This window comes from Thunnus albacares, chromosome 19 (assembly GCF_914725855.1).
Source record: "Thunnus albacares chromosome 19, fThuAlb1.1, whole genome shotgun sequence".
Classification (NCBI taxonomy): Eukaryota; Metazoa; Chordata; class Actinopteri; order Scombriformes; family Scombridae; genus Thunnus; species Thunnus albacares.
In genome coordinates, this window is record NC_058124.1 from 26,742,603 (window position 1) to 26,765,377 (window position 22,775).

At 36.8% G+C, this 22,775-nt stretch overlaps 1 protein-coding gene across 1 annotated transcript in view; it reads right to left on the reverse strand.

Moving 5' to 3' along the window:
• The window catches only part of LOC122969172 (H-2 class I histocompatibility antigen, Q10 alpha chain-like), a 223,634-nt gene that overhangs the window by 131,415 nt on the left and 69,444 nt on the right, over positions 1–22,775 (reverse strand). Inside the window, exons 13-15 of the mRNA XM_044334716.1 lie at positions 9,048–9,074; positions 8,191–8,223; positions 3,905–3,931 (exon numbers count right to left, since the gene is read on the reverse strand). Of these exons, the coding sequence (XP_044190651.1) occupies positions 3,905–3,931; positions 8,191–8,223; positions 9,048–9,074 (87 nt within the window). The remainder of the gene's footprint in view (positions 1–3,904; positions 3,932–8,190; positions 8,224–9,047; positions 9,075–22,775) is intronic.

Genomic DNA, 22,775 nt, shown 5'->3' on the forward strand with positions numbered 1-22,775 from the left:
TTTCCTCTGGTTTTTCAAACTCCCCCTTTTAATTTATATCCCCTGTCCAGTAGTAATGCATTTTCATATCTGGTTAGTTGGTTCCACTCAGACTTAAGTAAGGAGATGCTGACCGGAGCCATCAGAGCAGTGGTGTTGAGCTGTTGGCTGCAAGAATGAACAGATGTGTTACTTTCTACACACATACTGATGCTGCTTTTCTACACATCTTGTGAGGCTAAGATTCATTTTTGGTATTAACTTTTCGTTTATCCAAATTACATGACATGTTACCTCTAGTAATATGTAGTCATGAAGATAGTATGTTAAGTTTTGGTAATTTGGGTGTAATTCCTTTAAACATTTAATTTATCTCTTGCTGCCACTTGAAGCTGCCAAAGCATGAACCTGTGTGGTGCAGATTTCACTCAATCAACAGAAGATACTTACTAGAGCGAGCAGAGGCACGGCTGTTGAGAGACCCATCAGACCCTGTGAAGAAAAGAAAATGCATTGAGGTTTGTAAAAACTGCTTATATCCAATCTGTGCTTTCTGGACTGCTTTTGATTTATTTATTCACTGAGGATACAACAGAAATTAAAGATAAAATGCTTTAAAATACTGTTTCAGGACCTGAGTCAATGTCTGCAGAGGAAGAGCTTTCTTTATGTTATAAATGATGATATATAATAGATTAAAGTGATGTAACATCACAACAGTTTCAGACATTAACAAAATGTTTTGATGGTTTCCTGTAACACCATTAACACCAGCACCTCCTAACTTCACTTCCTGTTTGCTTTAAAACTTCAAAGATTAAACTCAGTCATCTATTGTTTTTTAATCTATTATTCAAATTACATGAACATTGGTGGGTGCAGAGTTGGGCAATATGGACAAAATAATATCTCATTATCAAAACAGTATTTCATTATGTAACACTGACATCAGAATCTGTACAAAGTCATGTAGCTCAGCAGCTGACATCATGTCTTCCTACAGGAAAACTTTAACTCATTTCCTTCTCGTCCAGGAGACGTTTGTTCACACCTTCATTGATGTCATTGACCACACACACACACACACACACACACACACACACACACACACACACACACACACAATTAAAGACTACAATCTGCTTTAATATATAATGTTAATTTTTTACATGATCTTATAATGCTCTCAGGTTTCTCAACATCACGTGTGTGAGAGGAAGAAATCATAGAAAATCAACATAATGGTGCGTTGGCTCCGATCATTTATGGTGGTGTGAAAGCTGTCAAACCCTGCTGCAGAACAAACAACCAGGTTTTTTTCTCCAAAAGCATCTTAAAGCTATGATGAAACTGTAAAATCCATCTTATGAACCTTCTACAGTTTCAGAGGTTTGTTTCCAAAAGCATCATAACTGACGACGCTCTTACAAACAAACAAAGATGAACGAGTGACTCCTGAACACTCGCAGGAGGCTCAAAGCATCTTAAGAACCTACAGCAGGAACCAAAAACTACATGTTTTATTCAAGTTTTCACTGTTTTTCTTCATGAAAAACTATAGACTCAAAAATGAACACTGATGTTCTATAAGTGACGTTGATGTAAAAGGAAGAATTAGAAAATAAAACTAAACTAAACCAACAGACACAAAAATGAATCCAACAATTAATCTGCCAGTTTGTGTCTTCATCGTCCTCCTCTCCCTCTTCTTGCATCATATATTCATCTCTACTGGCTGAAACTTCCCCAGTGGTATATTTTCAGGTTCTTTTCTTTAGATTTATGTGTATGTTTGCTTCACGCTGACATACAGCAGGTCTGATACAGAAATGATGATGAAATGACGCAAAGTCATGAAACCTCTGCTGCTTCATTTCAGTTTTAAACTGATCTTCAGAGTAACGTTAACGCAGCTGAATCAAAGTTTACTTTCTTAAAGATCCCCTCCAGACATGTATAAAGACATAAAAATACTCTACGTCTAATAATAATGTCTCTCATATAGTTTTTCCACAAGAAAAGTATAATTACCAGTTCAAAATCCTAAAAATATCATCTACTCCTTCTCCCTCACTTCTGACTGTGTGGACACACTGTGGATTTTGGCCTCCATCACTTACATTGAAAGCACATTTGAAGGATCTTTTAATATCCAGTATGAACAGGAGGAATGATTACAGCGAGGAAAACCTCTTTCACTGTTCATATGGACACCTGAATGTTGATTATGATAGAGTTTAAAAATTGTGAACTTGTCCTTTAAAGCCTCAGTCAGTGTTTTTCTGACGGGAAAGAAAGAAAGTAGTTACCTTGGACATTGTTGGTTGTGGCTGATGGAGCGTTGCCTGTAAATAAAGACAACATTAACAATACTAATAAACAGCTGCACTTATTAAAATTCAAAATATACATATCCATTTTTTAACCGAGGAAAGTGTAAAGTTCATGATTCAGAGTTTACAGACAGGGCTGCCTTAACTAATGATTTGACTTACTGACCATCTTCTCTTAATATGAGTCCATGTGTCTGATAAAACGTGGAGCTTTTTCTGTCTCTACATCCTCTTTGATTTTTTTTTTTTTGTTCAATGATCAGGATTGTTTGGTCTTTGGTTGGTTTGGTTTGTCTTTTGGTCTATAAGTCTATATTCTTGCTGTGTTTACAGAAATGACTGATACCAGTTAGACTTCTGAAGGTGAACTGGTAATGTATGGCAGAGGCTCGTGTCCAGAAGGTCTGCCTCAGGTTGGTGATTTATGTCTGAACAACTGCACCTGTCCACTCAGTGGCTCCTAGCCAACCTACAAGAGGCCCTTCCTCCTCCTCTGTCTCAGCTTTTTTTACACTTTAATTTATTAATAAAGTTAAAGTTGGTTTATTCAGACATTTGGGATTCCTTCATCATGCTGCCTCCATCTGAGTCATTGTTGTAACATTATAAACATCCTTAGCACCAAAACATTTAACATTTCAAACTTTAAAAGAATCCATAGCCGAAAAGTAAAGCACTTACCTGTGTCAGGAGCTTCAACTACTGTATCTGTGAATAAACACAAAGTTAACACAAAAAAAACAAAATCAGCTAAACTAACTATTGTCAAGTTCATTGTACAGAAGTTACAGCCTGGCCAGGACTAACTAAAAGGATTAAGTTGGTATGAAAACAGCAAAAACAACAAACTGATCAAACTGAAAAGCATGAACCTGCATGATGCAGCTTTCAATCAGTCAACCAAAGATACTTACATAAGGATTCAGTGCTAGAACTACAGCCTCTGGGATGTGATCTGAGCCCTGTGAAGAAAAGAAAATACATCAAGGTTTGTGTTAACATGTTTGTGAACCTGCTTATATCCTATCAGTGCTTCCTGGACTGCTTTCTATTTATTAATTATACTAACAAGTATTGTGTGATATATCTTATTCCTCTGTGCCGTAGAGCTCTGTTGACCTCTGTGGCTCCGTGGTCAATGAGTCACACCGCTGTACTGGGTGACATGTTCCTTCATCAACATGAACACACTGTCCTTTATTTTGACTCAATCCTGCACACACAGTCCTGCTGCCAGAAATACTCACAAGAGTTCAAATGTGGATTCATCCACCACTGAAAATAGTCCCCAACAAATACACTATTTCCTCTGTTTGTTTGTTAAAAACTACAGTGACAAAATGACTGAGACTTTTTTAAAACATGAAACTAAATATTTCTGATCTACGTCTTCAGTAGGAAGTAACGAGCTTGAAGTTGAGAGCCACAGACAGGGAGGGACGTTGACAAGTATGTAGAGACAGACTCATCACTTTGTTGGTTTTACTTGTTGACAATAAGAAATATATTTAACACCAGTCTGATCCTATAAGCTAAGTAAGTCTGACCAAAGCTGTAACCTTCAAGTAAAAGAGAGGAAATAAAATAGTTACCTTGATGATTGTTGGGTCCACCTCCTCCTGTTAATAAAGACAACATTAACACATTAATGAACAGCTGAGCTTATTACTACTCCTAAACTACATAACTGATTCTAAATCTGGAAAAGCCTCTAACTGAAGAACATCATGACTTGGGACAAAACAAACAGCTGGACTTATTTCAATTCCAAACATGCATATCCATTTTTCAATTGAGAAAAATGATTATCTGAAATTAGTAACTTGCAGAACTTGTGGTTTAACTGAGCAGCTTTTAAAGACTCAATTTGTAATTTTTGTTTTTTTGACTCCAAACATTTTTATGGACAAAACCCCTGAAGACCAGACAGAAGATGTTTTTAATTTTGTGGCAAAGAGATGTTATATTGTGTGCAAAAAACAATCTTTAATACATATTATTTGGTAGGAACAAGTTATTTAAAAGGTGTGTTTAAGTTTAGGATAGCTACTTAATGCTTCTAGTACTTCTATAACATGGCCCTCAATTATTCATGGATGTCAAGTCAATGACATGGTCTGAAACTGTTTAGTCCCTCCATTAGATAAATCTATTGTCCTTTAAATTACACAGCTCTCTGAGCTTAATTAAATACTTTGTTCTGGTTTTTGTGTTATCTGTCAATTTAATGTCTCTTCTGGTTTTTCAAACTCCCCTTTTTGCTTTATATCCTCTGTCCAGTAGTAGCACTTTTTTCCTGCTAAGTTGGTTACTCTCAGACTTCAGACTGTGGGCTCTTCTCATTTATCTATTTTGTGCCTCCTCATCTCCTCTCTCATCTGTCCTCCTGCCTGTGACCCAGAAATCGATCTCAGCGCGTCATGTTTAAGGACGTCTCAATTCCTAAAATGCATCTCAAGGAGAGAGGAGGCTTGCTGGAGGAGCTATGAGCGAGGATGCACAGGTTATCCTTTGAGGAAGTCTTTTCAGCACACATGACATATAAAAGAGGCGTGACACACAGCTGGAATATACAAACCATTTGTAGTGCTTCACACAATAAAATATATAAAGGATATATATGTGTGTTTGTGCGTTCAATAAAATATAACAATGTATGACATCCGTACATCTTTGTGGCATTACGACACATTGCGATTTGAATTCAAAGTAAATATATAAGTTGTCATGAACACTGTTCTGCTCATCTGACAGAGATCATTAAATACAGTAGTAGGCTGTAAAAAAAAGCAATGGACAGATGATGCAGCTCTGCAGCACATTATTTTAATTAACATGACGGCTCCGAAGCAAGGATGTCTCATTTTGTTAAATATCTGCTGCCTCGACTCCTCCGCTCGCATCTCAGGTGGGAGGGACTAAGATGCGAGGAGAGGAGGCCAGGAAAGGAATCGAGGATGTACAAACTGAGAAAGGAGAGGAGGGCTAGGTAGTAAGGAGACGCTCATTGGAGCCGTCAGGTGAGTTGATGTCTGCAAGAATTAACAGACATGTTACTTTCTATACATGAACTAATGCTGCTTTTCTACACATCTTGTGAGGCTGAGATGCATTTTGTTATTAACTTTTCATTTATCCAAATTGCATAACACATTTTCTCAGTTACCTCTAGTAATATCTAGCCATGAAGATAGTATGTTAAGTTTTGGTAATTTGGGTGTAATTCCTTTAAACCTTTAATTTATCTCTTGCTGCCACTTGAAGCTGCCAAAGCATGAACCTGTGTGGTGCAGATTTCACTCAATCAACAGAAGATACTTACTACAGTGACGAGAGAGACCGCTGTTGAGAGACCTTACAGACCCTGTGAAGAAAAGAAAATACATTGAGGTTTGTAATAACTGCTTATATCCAATCTGTGTTTTCTGGACTGCTTTTGATTTAGTTATTCACTGAGGATACAACGGAAACTAAAGATAAAATGCTTTAAAATACTGTGTCAGGACCTGAGTCAATGTCTGCAGAGGAAGAGCTTTCTTTATGTTATAAATGATGATATATAATAGATTAAAGTGATGTAACATCACAACAGTTTCAGACATTAACAAAATGTTTTGATGGTTTCCTGTAACACCATTAACACCAGCACCTCCTAACTTCACTTCCTGTTTGGTTTAAAACCTCAAAGATTAAACTCAGTCATCTATTGTTTTTTAATCTATTATTCAAATTACATGGACATTGGTGGGTGCAGAGTTGGGCAATATGGACAAAATAATATCTCATTATCAAAACAGTATTTCATTATGTAACACTGACATCAGAATCTGTACAAAGTCATGTAGCTCAGCAGCTGACATCATGTCTTCCTACAGGAAAACTTAACTCTTATTTCCATCTTGTACAACAGGAAACGTTTGTTCACGTCTTCATCATTGGGAAGTTGTGGAGAGACATTGATAAACACACACACACACACACACACACAATTAAAGACTACAATCTGCCTTAATGTATTACATTATTTTTTTACATGATCTTATAATATTCTCAGGTTTGTCAACATCACGTGTGTGAGAGGAAGAAATCATAGAAAATCAACATAATGGTGCGTTGGCTCCGATCATTTATGGTGGTGTGAAAGCTGTCAAACCCTGCTGCAGACCAAACAACCAGGTTTTTTTCTCTAAAAGCATCTTAAAGCTATGATGAAACTGTAAAATCCATCTTATGAACCTTCTACAGTTTCAGAGGTTTGTTTCCAAAAAGCATCATAACTGACGACGCTCTTACAAACAAACAAAGATGAACCAGTGACTCCTGAACACTCGCAGGAGGCTCAAAGCATCTTAAGAACCTACAGCAGGAACCAAAAACTACATGTTTTATTGAAGTTTTCAATGTTTTTCTTCATGAAAAACTACAGACTCAAAAATGAACACTGATGTTCTATAAGTGACGTTGATGTAAAAGGAAGAATTAGAAAATAAAACTAAACTAAACCAACAGACACAAAAATTAATCCAACAATTAATCTTCCAGTTTGTGTCTTCATCGTCCTCCTCTCCCTCTTCTTGCATCATATATTCATCTCTACTGGCTGAAACTTCCCCAGTGGTATATTTTCAGGTTCTTTTCTTTAGATTTATGTGTATGTTTGCTTCACGCTGACATACAGCAGGTCTGATACAGAAATGATGATGAAATGACGCAAAGTCATGAAACCTCTGCTGCTTCATTTCAGTTTTAATCTGATCTTCAGAGTAACGTTAACGCAGCTGAATCAAAGTTTACTTTCTTAAAGATCCCCTCCAGACATGTATAAAGACATAAAAATAATCTACGTCTAATAATAAAGTGTCTCTTATAGTTTTTCCACAATAAAAGTATAATTACCAGTTTAAAATCCTAAAAATATCATCTACTCCTTCTCCCTCACTTCTGACTGTGTGGACACACTGTGGATTTTGGCCTCCATCACTTATATTGAAAGCACATTTGAAGGATCTTTTAATATCCAGTATGAACAGGAGGAATGATTACAGCGAGGAAAACCTCTTTAACTGTTCATATGGACACCTGACTGTTGATTATGATAGACTTTAAAAATTGTGAACTTGTCCTTTAAAGCCTCAGTCAGTGTTTTTTCTGATGGGAAAGAAAGAAAGTAGTTACCTTGGACATTGTTGGTTGTGGCTGGCAGAGCAGCACCTGTAAATAAAGACAACATTAACACTACTAATAAACAGCTGCACTTATTAAAATTCAAAATATACATATCCATTTTTTAACTGAGGAAAGTGTGAAGTTCATGATTCAGAGTTTACAGACAGGGCTGCCTTAACTAATGATTTGACTTACTGACCATCTTCTCTTAATATAAGGCCATGTGTCTGATAAAACGTGGAGCTTTTTCTGTCTCTACATCCTCTTTGATTTTTTTTTTTTTTAAATAATCAGGATTGTTTGGTCTTTGGTTGGTTTGGTTTGTCTTTTGGTCTATAAGTCTATATTCTTGCTGTGTTTACAGAAATGACTGATACCAGTTAGACTTCTGAAGGTGAACTGGTAATGTATGGCAGAGGCTCGTGTCCAGAAGGTCTGCCTCAGGTTGGTGATTTATGTCTGAACAACTGCACCTGTCCACTCAGTGGCTCCTAGCCAACCTACAAGAGGCCCTTCCTCCTCCTCTGTCTCAGCTTTTTTTACACTTTAATTTATTAATAAAGTTAAAGTTGGTTTATTCAGACATTTGGGATTCCTTCATCATGCTGCCTCCATCTGAGTCATTGTTGTAACATTATAAACATCTTTAGCACCAAAATATTTAACATTTCAATCTTTAAAAGAATCAACAGCAGAAAAGTAAAGCACTTACCTGGGGCAGCAGGAACTTCATCACGTGGTACATCTGTGAATAAACACAAAGTTAACACACAAAAAACAAAAACAACTAAACTTGTTGGTATGAAGACAGCAAAAACAACAAACTGATCAAACTGAAAAGCATGAACCTGCGTGATGCAGCTTTCAATCAGTCAACCAAAGATACTTACATGAGGATTCAGTGCTAGGACTACGGCTTCTGGAACGTGATCTGAGCCCTGTGAAGAAAAGAAAATACATCAAGGTTTGTGTTAACATGTTTGTGAACCTGCTTATATCCTATCAGTGCTTCCTGGACTGCTTTCTATTTATTAATTATACTAACAAGTATTGTGTGATATATCTTATTCCTCTGTGCCGTAGAGCTCTGTTGACCTCTGTGGCTCCGTGGTCAATGAGTCACACCGCTGTACTGGGTGACATGTTCCTTCATCAACATGAACACACTGTCCTTTATTTTGACTCAATCCTGCACACACAGTCCTGCTGCCAGAAATACTCACAACAGTTCAAATGTGGATTCATCCACCGCTGAAAATAGTCCCCAACAAATACACTATTTCTTCTGTTTGTTTGTTAAAAACTACAGTGACAAAATGACTGAGACTTTATTAAAAACATGAAACTAAATATTTCTGATCTACGTCTTCAGTAGGAAGTAACGAGCTTGAAGTTGAGAGCCACAGACAGGGAGGGACGTTGACAAGTATGTAGAGACAGACTCATCACTTTGTTGGTTTTACTTGTTGACAATAAGAAATATATTTAACACCAGTCTGATCCTATAAGCTAAGTAAGTCTGACCAAAGCTGTAACCTTCAAGTAAAAGAGAAGAAATAAAATAGTTACCTGGATGATTGTTGCGTCCACCTCCTCCTGTTAATAAAGACAACATTAACACATTAATGAACAGCTGAACTTATTACTACTCCTAAACTACATAACTGATTCTAAATCTGGAAAAGCCTCTAACTGAAGAACATCATGACTTGGGACAAAACAAACAGCTGGACTTATTTCAATTCCAAACATGCATATCCATTTTTCAATTGAGAAAAATGATTATCTGAAATTAGTAACTTGCAGAACTTGTGGTTTAACTGAGCAGCTTTTAAAGACTCAATTTGTAATTTTTGTTTTTTTGACCCCAAACATTTTTATGGACAAAGACCCTGAAGACCAGACAGAAGATGTTTTTAATTTTGTGGCAAAGAGATGTTATATTGTGTGCAAAAAACAATCTTTCATACATTTTTTTAGTAGGAACAAGTTATTTAAAAGGTGTGTTTAAGTTTAGGATAGCTACTTAATGCTTCTAGTGCTTCTATAACATGGCCCTCAATTATTCATGGATGTCAAGTCAATGACATGGTCTGAAACTGTTTAGTCCCTCCATTAGATAAATCTATTGTCCTTTAAATTACACAGCTCTCTGAGCTTAATTAAATACTTTGTTCTTGTTTTTGTGTTATCTGTCAATTTAATGTCTCTTCTGGTTTTTCAAACTCCCCTTTTTACTTTATATCCTCTGTCCAGTAGTAGCGCTTTTTTTTCCAGCTAAGTTGGTTCCTCTCAGACTTCAGACTGTGGGCTCTTCTCATTTATCTATTTTGTGCCTCCTCATCTCCTCTCTCATCTGTCCTCCTGCCTGTGACCCAGAAATCGATGTCAGCGCGTCATGTTTAAGGACGTCTCAATTCCTAAAATACATCTCAAGGAGAGAGGAGGCTTGCCGGAGGAGCTATGAGCGAGGATGCACAGGTTATCCTTTGAGGAAGTCTTTTCAGCACACATGACATATAAAAGAGGCGTGACACACAGCTAGAATATACAAACCATTTGTAGTGCTTCACACAATAAAATATATAAAGGATATATATGTGTGTTTGTGTGTTAAATAAAATATAACAATGTATGACATCCGTACATCTTTGTGGCATTACGACACATTGCGATTTGAATTAAAAGTAAATATATAAGTTGTCATGAACACTGTTCTGCTCATCTGACAGAGATCATTAAATACAGTAGTAGGCTGTAAAAAAGCAATGGACAGATGATGCAGCTCTGCAGCACATTATTTTAATTGACATGACGGCTCCAAAGCGAGGATGTCTCATTTTGTTAAATATCTGCTGCCTCGACTCCTCCGCTCGCATCTCAGGTGGGAGGGACTAAGAGGCGAGGAGAGGAGGCCAGGAAAGGAATCGAGGATGTACAAACTGAGAAATGAGAGGAGGGCTAGGTAGTAAGGAGACGCTCATTGGAGCCGTCAGGTGAGTTGATGTCTGCAAGAATTAACAGATGTGTTACTTTCTATACATGAACTAATGCTGCTTTTCTACACATCTTGTGAGGCTGAGATGCATTTTGTTATTAACTTTTCATTTATCCAAATTGCATAACACATTTTCTCAGTTACCTCTAGTAATATCTAGCCATGAAGATAGTATGTTAAGTTTTTGTAATTTGGGTGTAATTCCTTTAAACCTTTAATTTTTCTCTTGCTGCCACTTGAAGCTGCCAAAGCATGAACCTGTGTGGTGCAGATTTCACTCAATCAACAGAAGATACATACTAGAACGACCAGAGGCACGGCTGTTGAGAGACCTTACAGACCCTGTGAAGAAAAGAAAATGCATTGAGGTTTGTAATAACTGCTTATATCCAATCTGTGTTTTCTGGACTGCTTTTGATTTATTTATTCACTGAGGATACAACGGAAACTAAAGATAAAATGCTTTAAAATACTGTTTCAGGACCTGAGTCAATGTCTGCAGAGGAAGAGCTTTCTTTATGTTTAAAATGATGATATATAATAGATTAAAGTGATGTAACATCACAACCGTTTCAGACATTAACAAAATGTTTTGATGGTTTCCTGTAACACCATTAACACCAGCACCTCCTAACTTCACTTCCTGTTTGGTTTAAAACTTCAAAGATTAAACTCAGTCATCTATTGTTTTTTAATCTATTATTCAAATTACATGAACATTGGTGGGTGCAGAGTTGGGCAATATGGACAAAACACTGAAAACAAACATTTTTTACCATGTGATTTATAATTAATAATTATTTTAAAGTCAACTAAAACATAATGGTTTGATTTTTAATAAATAGTAAAAGTATTTAAGGTCTCATGCTGGGCCAGACTTTGGTCATATTTAGATTATTAATTTAGACATAACGATTGTCAACCTTTTTCATATTAATAATATGGTGAGATAATCAATAATAAAATGATCTCATTATCAAAACAGTATTTCATTATGTAACACTGAACATCAGAATCTGTACAAAGTCATGTAGCTCAGCAGCTGACATCATGTCTTCCTACAGGAAAACTTTTAACTCATTTCCTTCTCGTCCAGGAGACGTTTGTTCACACCTTCATTGATGTCATTGACCACACACACACACACACACACAATTAAAGACTAAAATCTGCTTTACTGCATTACGTTCATTTTTTACATGATCTTATAATATTCTCAGGTTTGTCAACATCACGTGTGTGAGAGGAAGAAATCATAGAAAATCAACATAATGGTGCGTTGGCTCCGATCATTTATGGTGGTGTGAAAGCTGTCAAACCCTGCTGCAGACCAAACAACCAGGTTTTTTTCTCCAAAAGCATCTTAAAGCTATGATGAAACTGTAAAATCCATCTTATGAACCTTCTACAGTTTCAGAGGTTTGTTTCACAAAAGCATCATAACTGACGACGCTCTTACAAACAAACAAAGATGAACGAGTGACTCCTGAACACTCGCAGGAGGCTCAAAGCATCTTAAGAACCTACAGCAGGAACCAAAAACTACATGTTTTATTCAAGTTTTCACTGTTTTTCTTCATGAAAAACTATAGACTCAAAAATGAACACTGATGTTCTATAAGTGACGTTGATGTAAAAGGAAGAATTAGAAAATAAAACTAAACTAAACCAACAGACACAAAAATTAATCCAACAATTGATCTGCCAGTTTGTGTCTTCATCGTCCTCCTCTCCCTCTTCTTGCATCATATATTCATCTCTACTGGCTGAAACTTCCCCAGTGGTATATTTTCAGGTTCTTTTCTTTAGATTTATGTGTATGTTTGCTTCACGCTGACATACAGCAGGTCTGATACAGAAATGATGATGAAATGATGCAAAGTCATGAAACCTCTGCTGCTTCATTTCAGTTTTAATCTGATCTTCAGAGTAACGTTAATGCAGCTGAATCAAAGTTTACTTTCTTAAAGATCCCCTCCACACATGTATAAAGACATAAAAATACTCTACGTCTAATAATAATGTCTCTCATATAGTTTTTCCACAATAAAAGTATAATTACCAGTTTAAAATTCATTTGTATGGACAAAGCCCCTGAACTCCAGAAAGAAGATATTTTTTATTTTGTGGCAAAGAGATGTTATATTGTGCGCAAAAACTAATCTTTAATACAAACATTTTGGTAGGAACATGTTATTTAAAACGGTGTGTTTAAGAAAGTTTTATACCTCTGCAGAAGCAAAGTTAAAGACAGTCAGGTCTCTAAATGGACACTTCAACAAACCGTTACACCTTCTTACAAACAAGAAGGGTCATAGGATGATGTCACAGAGACCTGATGGTCAGTCAATAACTTCAAACAAGGACATCCTTCAAATTTAGCTCAACTAGGTACCTGATGATCCACAGTTTGTAAAACAGTAGGATTAAGGCAAAGATATCTGTAGATAAACCCCAGAGGTCAGCAAACAACCCTCAGATACAAACAAGTTCAAGAGTTCAACTAACCTAGGAGGTAGAATTTCTTATTCCACAGTGTCACAGTGATGTTACATCACATTGAATAGAGAACAAACACTGACCCTTTAGTTTAAAAACATGTGTAACATATATAATATATACAAGAAATACATTAAATGAATCACTATTTAAATCTCTCTCACAAGTTGTTTTACTAAATTTTACTAATAAATAATCTACATCTAATGATAATGTTTCTGATATAGTTTTTCCACAAGAAAAGTATAATTACCAGTTTAAAATCCTAGAAATATCATCTACTCCTTCTCCCTCACTTCTGACTGTGTGGACACACTGTGGATTTTGGCCTCCATCACTTACATTGAAAGCACATTTGAAGGATCTTTTAGTATCCAGTATGAACAGGAGGAATGATAACAGCGAGGAAAACCTCTTTCACTGTTCATATGGACACCTGACTGTTGATTATGATAGAGTTTAAAAATTGTGAACTTGTCCTTTAAAGCCTCAGTCAATGTTTTTCTGATGGGAAAGAAAGAAAGTAGTTACCTTGGACATTGATGGTTGTGGCTGATGGAGCAGCACCTGTAAATAAAGACAACATTAACAGTACTAACAAACAGCTGCACTTATTAAAATTCAAAATATACATATCCATTTTTTAAATGAGGAAAGTGTGAAGTTCATGATTCAGAGTTTACAGACAGGGCTGCCTTAACTAATGATTTGACTTACTGACCATCTTCTCTTAATATGAGTCCATGTGTCTGATAAAACGTGGAGCTTTTTCTGTCTCTACATCCTCTTTGATTTTTTTTTTTAAATAATCAGGATTGTTTGGTCTTTGGTTGGATTGGTTTGTCTTTTGGTCTATAAGTCTATATTCTTGCTGTGTTTACAGAAATGACTGATACCAGTTAGACTTCTGAAGGTGAACTGGTAATGTATGGCAGAGGCTCGTGTCCAGAAGGTCTGCCTCAGGCTGGTGATTTATGTCTGAACAACTGCACCTGTCCACTCAGTGGCTCCTAGCCAACCTACAAGAGGCCCTTCCTCCTCCTCTGTCTCAGCTTTTTTTACACTTTAATTTATTAATAAAGTTAAATCTGGTTTATTCAGACATTTGGGATTCCTTCATCATGCTGCCTCCCTCTGAGTCATTGTTGTAACATTATAAACATCTTTAACACCAAAACATTTAACATTTCAATCATTAAAAGAATCAATAGCAGAAAAGTAAAGCACTTACCAGAGACAGGAATAGGAACTGCTGTATCTGTGAATAAACACAAAGTTAACACACAAAAAACAAAATCAGCTAAACTAACTATTGTCAAGTTCATTGTACAGAAGTTACAGCCTGGCCAGGACTAACTAAAAGGATTAAGTTGGTATGAAAACAGCAAAAACAACAAACTGATCAAACTGAAAAGCATGAACCTGCGTGATGCAGCTTTCAATCAGTCAACCAAAGATACTTACATAAGGATTCAGTGCTAGAACTACGGCTTCTGGGAGATGATTTGGACCCTGTGAAGAAAAGAAAATACATCAAGGTTTGTGTTAACGTGTTTGGGAACCTACTTATATCCTATCAGTGCTTCCTGGACTGCTTTCTATTTATGAATTATACTAACAAGTATTGTGTGATATATCTTATTCCTCTGTGCCGTAGAGCTCTGTTGACCTCTGTGGCTCCGTGGTCAATGAGTCACACCGCTGTACTGGGTGACATGTTCCTTCATCAACATGAACACACTGTCCTTTATTTTGACTCAATCCTGCACACACAGTCCTGCTGCCAGAAATACTCACAAGAGTTCAAATGTGGATTCATCCACCGCTGAAAATAGTCCCCAACAAATACACTATTTCCTCTGTTTGTTTGTTAAAAACTACAGTGACAAAATTACTGAGACTTTATTAAAAACATGAAACTAAATATTTCTGATTTACGTCTTCAGTAGGAAGTAACGAGCTTGAAGTTGAGAGCCACAGACAGGGAGGGACGTTGACAAGTATGTAGAGACAGACTCATCACTTTGTTGGTTTTACTTGTTGACAATAAGAAATATATTTAACACCAGTCTGATCCTATAAGCTAAGTAACTGGCCCAACTTGTTATTTGACTGATCAGCTTTTAAAGAATCAATTTGTAATTTTGTTTTTTGACCCCAAACATTTTTATGGACAAAGCCCCTGAAGTTCAGAGAGAAAATATTTTTTATTTTGGGGTAAAAAGATGTTTTTACTGTGTGTAAAAAACAATCATGGTCTGAAACTGTTTAGTCCCTCCATTAGATAAATCTATTGTCCTTTAAATTACACAGTTTGAACACTGATTTAATTTGAGGACAATCCCAGAGCAGTAGGACTTCAACTGATGAGAGCAAGTTGCATGATAGAGAAGAACTATATGAATGTATAGTTCATTATATCTCTCCAACATGCTAACAACTTGTGACATAATAAATCTATTTAAAAACACCAAATGCAAATGTGTTTCAGTGGATTTTCTTTTCCTAACATGTCATGATGTCCATGATCATTAAATAATAGACCTTTGCACCAGATAACCAACAATGATTTAACACCCTTTCACCTTCCTGACTTATAGCAGAAGAGACTGTAATATCTGTCTAATCTTGGTGTAAATACAGTCTATGTAAGAGATAAAACCCGACAGGTTGTGTGTTCCATGATTGTAATGGACGGCACAAACACTAAGAACCATCAGTATCCCTCTAATACCATGACCACTTGGGTTTGTTTTTACAATCTGCAGCGTGAATCAGTTCAATTTTAAGTTCTGGGTCACTTTTGACTGAATTCAGTAACTATGGCACCACGTTTTTATTTACAACAGCAATGATGAAGCATTTTGAATTCATTACTGCTCTGATTCTATTTTTCCAACAAAACACATATATTGTGTGTAAAAACTACTTTTTCTGCTCCAAATTAGCTCATTTCTGTCTGTTTGGATTTAAATTTCAGTTCAGCCGAATTCTCTAATTGTGAGGAAAAGTCAACAATCTGAGGTATATTTCACTTCAGCCGCTGCATCAAGTATAAATATCAGAACTCTGCTAACTGTAGCCTCAGTTTGTTCCTCTCACACAGAGCTGCTGGAGACGTTAGCAGGTCTGATAAGAGACGTCGTGCTGCTCAGAGAACCCTGGTTATACAAATAATTTATTCCTTTTCTGTGGCAGTAAACACAACACATGGGCCCGCTGATAACTAACTGTGCTGTATTAAAAGCTTTATAAAGACATTCAGACTGATGACGGTAACATTAACATGATCAACCGCAGGGCTACAGCTACGTACTGACACTCCCTCACAGACACACACACACCTGAGAGCTTCTCGTAGTAGAAACTTTTACAAAGGGCCATGAATGTGCTTCTAGTGACGGTCAAAGCTCCGGCGGACACAGAGAGTCTGACAGCAGCTGCTCATGGCCGGTTATCTCTGACTACCAGCTCTACATCTGTTCATGCTACACTGAGCGGTGGTCAGTCTTAATCCACTCTCCTCAACGTCCCCGTACCTCCCGCATCACGCACTACGTAGCCACAAGGCCACGCCCCCTACAGTCATCCTGTGCACATCTTTTAAATATACTGGGATGGAGGGAGCTAGCAGAGTTTGACTGTGTAGTTACTCTTTAATTTAAAGACATAAAAAACAACTGTTAAGTAAATAGAGCTTTTCAATTGTTTGCTTGCTTGAAAACTTGCAGGAATCGGTTTCTTTTCTTAATTTAGTTTTTTTGAGGAATTAAATGTTTTATGTATTTTCTTTTAAAAGGACATTGAATAAAATATGGGAAAAATATATCACACTCCACTGGTACCTTGTTGAGAAAACACAATGATTATATATTACACCTACCAATTATCCCTTTTTTATACAAGAACACCAGCAGCACTGCAGCCATGACAAGGACGCCCACAACCACCCCAGCAATAATAACTACGCTGTTTCCTCCAGGAGGGTCAGGAAGTTTCCCTTCTAAAACACAGAAAACATTTACATTTGTTTCATATTCAGTTGACTTTTAACATCATTAATATTTAGTTTCATGTGACTCAGTGTTGATGCATGGTACTAAAATGTAGACGTGATAATCAGTGATAATGTGATAAAAGTGATAAGATACAATTTAATGACACAAAATAACATGAAATGTGGAGACTATGTCAAGAGTCAAAAAGGATTCTTACCAAAAAGGCCAAAATTTCAAAATTCAAAAAGTTGGTTCTTGCCAGTTAATGTTGTGTTTTTTCTCTTGTAGCTACTAACTGTGATGCTAAAAATGAATGAATCCACCCCATCTTCAATAAAGACAAATATTTAAACACATTTTGAATATAATACTCTCCTCCAGTGAAGAAGTAACTTGACAGTAGGCAGCTTTTGATGCAGACTCTTACTGCATCGCACCCTGAGCTAATACAAAAAGGTCCAATATGAAGCATAACTGATTAAGTAAAGACTATATCTGATTTAATACAACGTGGATCTCATTTTCTTATGTTTGTCTTGGTTATAACCTGTCTGATCATCTGATCATTTGCATTTTTGCCCCAAACAACTTTGTTGAACTGTGATAAATTGTAAATTGAAATAAGAAAGTTTCTTACCCCAAACCTTCTCCACATATACATTGGTTGTTCTGTGAGTGACTTCACATCTGTATGAAGCAACGTCACTCCTTAAAATCTCCACACTGTCTCTTCTCTGGTAGGTATCGTCTTCATTTGGTCGAACACCTGAGGTCAACAACCCGTCCTCTTTAGTCAGAACACGGCCGTCTCTTTTGATCTCCAGGGTGATGTCTTTTGGGTAGAAACCTGTAGCCAGGCAGGTCAACATGACGTTTGTCTCAGTTTTGGTGTTCGTAGCAAACACGTACACATCTGGCGGAGCTGGAAAGAGAAAATGTTAGGTGAGTTCATGTTTGCAGGGAGGCTACATAGCATTATGCTAAACCACATGTGATACTGTTTGTACCATCCTCATAATAAACTAAACTAATAGAATCTGTTGCTACAACTACTACAACAAATAGTGACAATGATATCTTTAATAATAACAAAAGTATAACACAAAAACATCCTGGTGATACTAAACTTAGCAACATAAAAACACTGCTGCTACGACACACACTTCATTTCATTATTTCTGCTCTTTTTCCAAACAATTTTCTGAGATTTGAAGATCATGTTTGTTATTGAATATGGTGTTTACGAGGGTTGGGTTCCAATAGCTGGTTCTCTTTGTATTTGGTTCCATGATGGCAAAGTACCGGATTTGCTGAGCTCCAGGGCTAATTTCTTTTTTTTTATTAGCAAAGACTGGTGTACAGAGCAGACGGAGAACAGTTTTCTCATTTACAGTATATACTGTAGCTGACACTGTCCGTCTTCTATCAGCTGTAACCAATGAATGTTAACGCCTTGAGTAACTTGACATATTGACAGTTAAATCAGCTTCAGTTGTCAAAATCTCCCGCTCAAACTTTAATTTATATCATATTAATTATTTAAGCTAATCAATTTAATAGTTCAGAATCAGGACTTCCAGTATTTGAAACAAGTAGCTTGTGAAAAATAAGGTGTACAAGTGGGTTATAGCAGTTATTTAAATGTGTCAGATACATATTTAATCAATATTTAATATCTTCTGCTGCTCATCTTTCAGGTTGTTGCAACAGGTTGTAAAATGGAACCGAAACTGAAGTGTTTCTGCCTTCTTTCATGAAGTTATTTTTAACTTTTATTACAAATGTTGAAAGCTGAACCTCAGTGGATTCAAAAGGATTCAGAGTCAATAAAATACTATTGAACCATAATCCTAGTGAAGTGCTGTTTGTTGATGGGAAATGTTGCCACATCTGGACCTGACAATTTTCCATAACAAATACTAAAATTCAGGAAGAAACAAAAAGCCAGATTTTGTGTGAATACCAATAACATCAAGACCAGCTGATTTCATGTTTGACATTTTAACAACCTGCATAGTAATCCTTCTATTACTAAAGCCACGTCTATAATCTCTAGTAATAATGGATATAAAAATACAGAAATGATTTTCTGTCATACATACAGGCTGCTTGCAGCTGCTTTTGTCTGTATGTCATGAACTTGTTCAACCAATCTATACACTCGTTCTCCAGGTAGCCTTTGGTGTATTCTGTTAGTCCCTGTTCATCATCCCACTTTCTCTTGGTCGGGACTGCTGTCTTACTGGAGGCAACCCAGACTGCATTGGTGTCGTCGAAGGACAGGAAGTCTCGTCCATCATAGTTGTACATGTCCACGCCACGGCGAAACACCACACTGCCATCAGACCCTGTCTCACCCTCACAGCCGTGCATCCACTGTAGAATATGGACATCTAAAGGGGAGTGACAGTGAAATAAATTACAGAGAATGAGGGCATGGAAAAATGCAGGAAATAATTACAATTAAAACAATTTAATTGAAGCTAATTAGAAATTATCACTTGTTCCTGATTTAAGGAAAACAGCTTCATTTTTGCTGGAACATTTATCTTTACTAAAGGTATTACAGTTGTTAATTTCATAGTGTTAATTATTGATTCATCAAAAAGTGATCCCAGTCTGACACAGTTCATGAATCTTACCATCATCAGTCTGATTCATTCGTTTCTTCAGGATGTCGATGTTGTCTTTGAACCACTGCTGCTTGCTCAGGCGGGACTGTGTGCCTTTCTCCCAGTGGTCTGCTGGAAGTCGCTCTTTCATCCAGGGCTGCTTGGGAACTTTTTTCTTTAGATCACTGTCATAGTAGTCGATCATCCTGTCGTCCATCAGACCCATAGCTGTGAACTCATGGATGCCCGGAAGTCCAACAGGTTTGGAGAAGGCAGCGTAGATGTAAGTGAGGGAATGTATCTCTGAGAGTCACACAGAGAGAAAGACAGACAGACATGTTTACAGACGAGGCAGATGAGCTCCAGCAGATTTGACTTAATGCTTTGGACTCTTACCAATCTATTTACTGGCATCGATCAGAATATTTAGCCACATGTATGAGCCAAACAATACGTTCAGGAGATTACAGCATATACATCATTATTACCACAAAGAATAATTAGATTAAAATGGAAATTATCAGCCTCCCTATGGCTTGTTGACCTGATGTTTGAACACACAGAAAATAAAAGTTTGCACTAAGAGCCTCCAACAAACTTTATTCAACTTGGGGTCCTGTGATCCAGAACTTTTATAATCTTTAAAGTCTTCCCAACAGTACTAGATGGGAATTTTTATTAATAATTTTCTTTATTTTGTATATTATTTACGTTTTGCATCATTGTGTTTTGAAATTTACTGGCTAACAGTTTTATTTTAAAGATATAATGTATATCTTAATATATTTTTATTTTTTCAATAAAAACCTTCTGCATCAGGCAGATAATTCATTAAACCCTGAGGGGGAAAGTAGTAAAATAGTGTAAATCTATGATGATTAGTTAGTTAATTGATTAATCAATCAACAGAAAATTAATTGGTAACTATTTTAATTTACTTTTCGTGCATAAAGGGTGCGTTTCTCTTGCACTTTATGCACGTTACACAACCTGCATAGACAACCGCATTGATTAAAACTTAAATGTATTTTTCCCTTCAGACAGAAAAACTTAACTGTAACTAGTCCTGCCCCAGAACAAAGATTTTCCTTGTTGAATAGGAGTCATTAGTTCAAGTCATTAGTCGACTAGTTGACGCACATTTATGAAATTAATTTCATGATTTAAATATATATTTTGGGGGCATCATAAAGAGGTTTGTTAGTGCAGTTAAATCCTCATATCCCTCAACTGTATTGGTAAAAATCCAGCATACAGCCGAGTGAGAAAAGAAGCAAGAACAAGGAAATAAAACGGTTGTTTATGAGCCAATTACTGTTAAGCATCATGTCAATAATATCTTAACAATGTTGTCTGCTCACCTCAGTGACACACACACACACACACACCAACCTGTTTCTCTTTATCACAACAGTTCCACCTTCACCTGCCTACTTGTAACTCCCAAAATGTGACTTCATAGCATTTCCAGAACAATAAAATCCACCAATAATTAACAGATCAATCTGATCGGCCAAGTACCAATTATTTTAATACATTTAATAAAAATGTTTAATGCAGAGAAAACATTTCTTCTAATTGATGTGATTTAAATGTATTTGTTTTCCTCATTTTTCATTTTAGAAGTGAATATGCAGTGAATAATCATGTCTACTATTATCTTTCTGATACCAATGATAGTCGAAATAAACAGATGAACAGCTCGCACACTGCAGGGCTCCAAAGTCCACTTATAATTTATTGCACCATGGTGACTTAAACAGACTCCACTGTGTCTGATTAAGAGCAGTAGTGCTCGAAACGTCACCTTGGTACAATAAATTATAAGTGGACTTTGGATCCCTGCAGTGTTTGAGCTGTTTATCTGCGTATTTCGACATTCACTCACTTTCAGCCCAGCACCTGCCCTCTTCCACTTAGATGTGCGCACATACTCCTATCTTGTTGATACCAAGGACAGACCTGCTATAACAAACTATACTTTCTTTAATTTATTTCACTTTATTTGTAGATTGATGTTGTTTACAGCTGCAACTATTGAATCTTCACCACAAAGTAGACTCCGTTTACGTTTCTAAAACTCAGTTTTATCCGAGTGTTGGACGGTGTTTGAGGGCGTCTTGACGGCGCGTCGACGAACTGCTGCTACTTCTTGTTTCTCTGGTCTTTCTGCTCTACATGGTGCATTCAGGTGCTGCTCGTAAAGTCGGGACATCATGCTGCGTACAAGTCACGCCCAAGTTTCCTACTTTTAGCACTTTTTGCTTCATGGGATCATTTCGTTTAGATAACTGTTAAAGATTAAAAAAAAAAAAACAGTCAGGAGCCAAAATGAACAGTGAAACTTATTTTTCTTGCTGTAATCTTTCCTCATGTTCATACTAACCATTATCATTACAGTCTTTTTAGTACCAAAGTCCCTCTTTTTGTTACTATACTTCAGCTCAACAGGGAAAAACTGTCCAAAGAAACACAAAGAGGGAATTTGATGCTATAAATACTCTAAATGTGTCAGATATCCACTTGATATGACTCTAACTCAGACTGATGAAGCCTCATATAAGCTTCACATCAACTTTTATTTATTTATTTTATTCACTGAAAGTGCATTTGAGGGGGATCTTTTAATAGCCAGAATGAACAGGAAGAGTGATTACAGTGAGGAAAACCTCTTCCAGTGGTCAGTGGACTGTTGTTTTGAGACACGCTTGAAAAACTGTGAATCTGTCCTTTAAGGCCGTCCTCAACTAACTAATTTAATCATGAGATGAGATGTGACATAAACTGGGGGGCTGAAAACCTCTGATAAACAGTTTCCTACAAATACTTCTGCACAAAATGCTTCTTTGCAGATTCTGTATATTTTTTGTAGCCACCAATTGCATCAATCTATCTACTAAAGGAAGGAATCTCTGTCTGTATGTCCTTCTTGAACCGTTCATCCGGTCAACTCCATACTTGGTGGGTGCATTGCTGGGGAACAAAGGGCCGACTTTGTGCAAGTTGGACACATGGCACAATTAACATTAATAAACTTAAACTCTGAATAAACAAGCGATCAGCTCTGCAGCAGCCGGGCGGGTCTTCTGGGCTCTGTGACTGCATGTCACGATCAGAGCTGTCGACCCTGCCATGAGAGTGATGAGGGGACGACATCTCTCTTCATTTGATAACATTAAAAGTTAAGCTT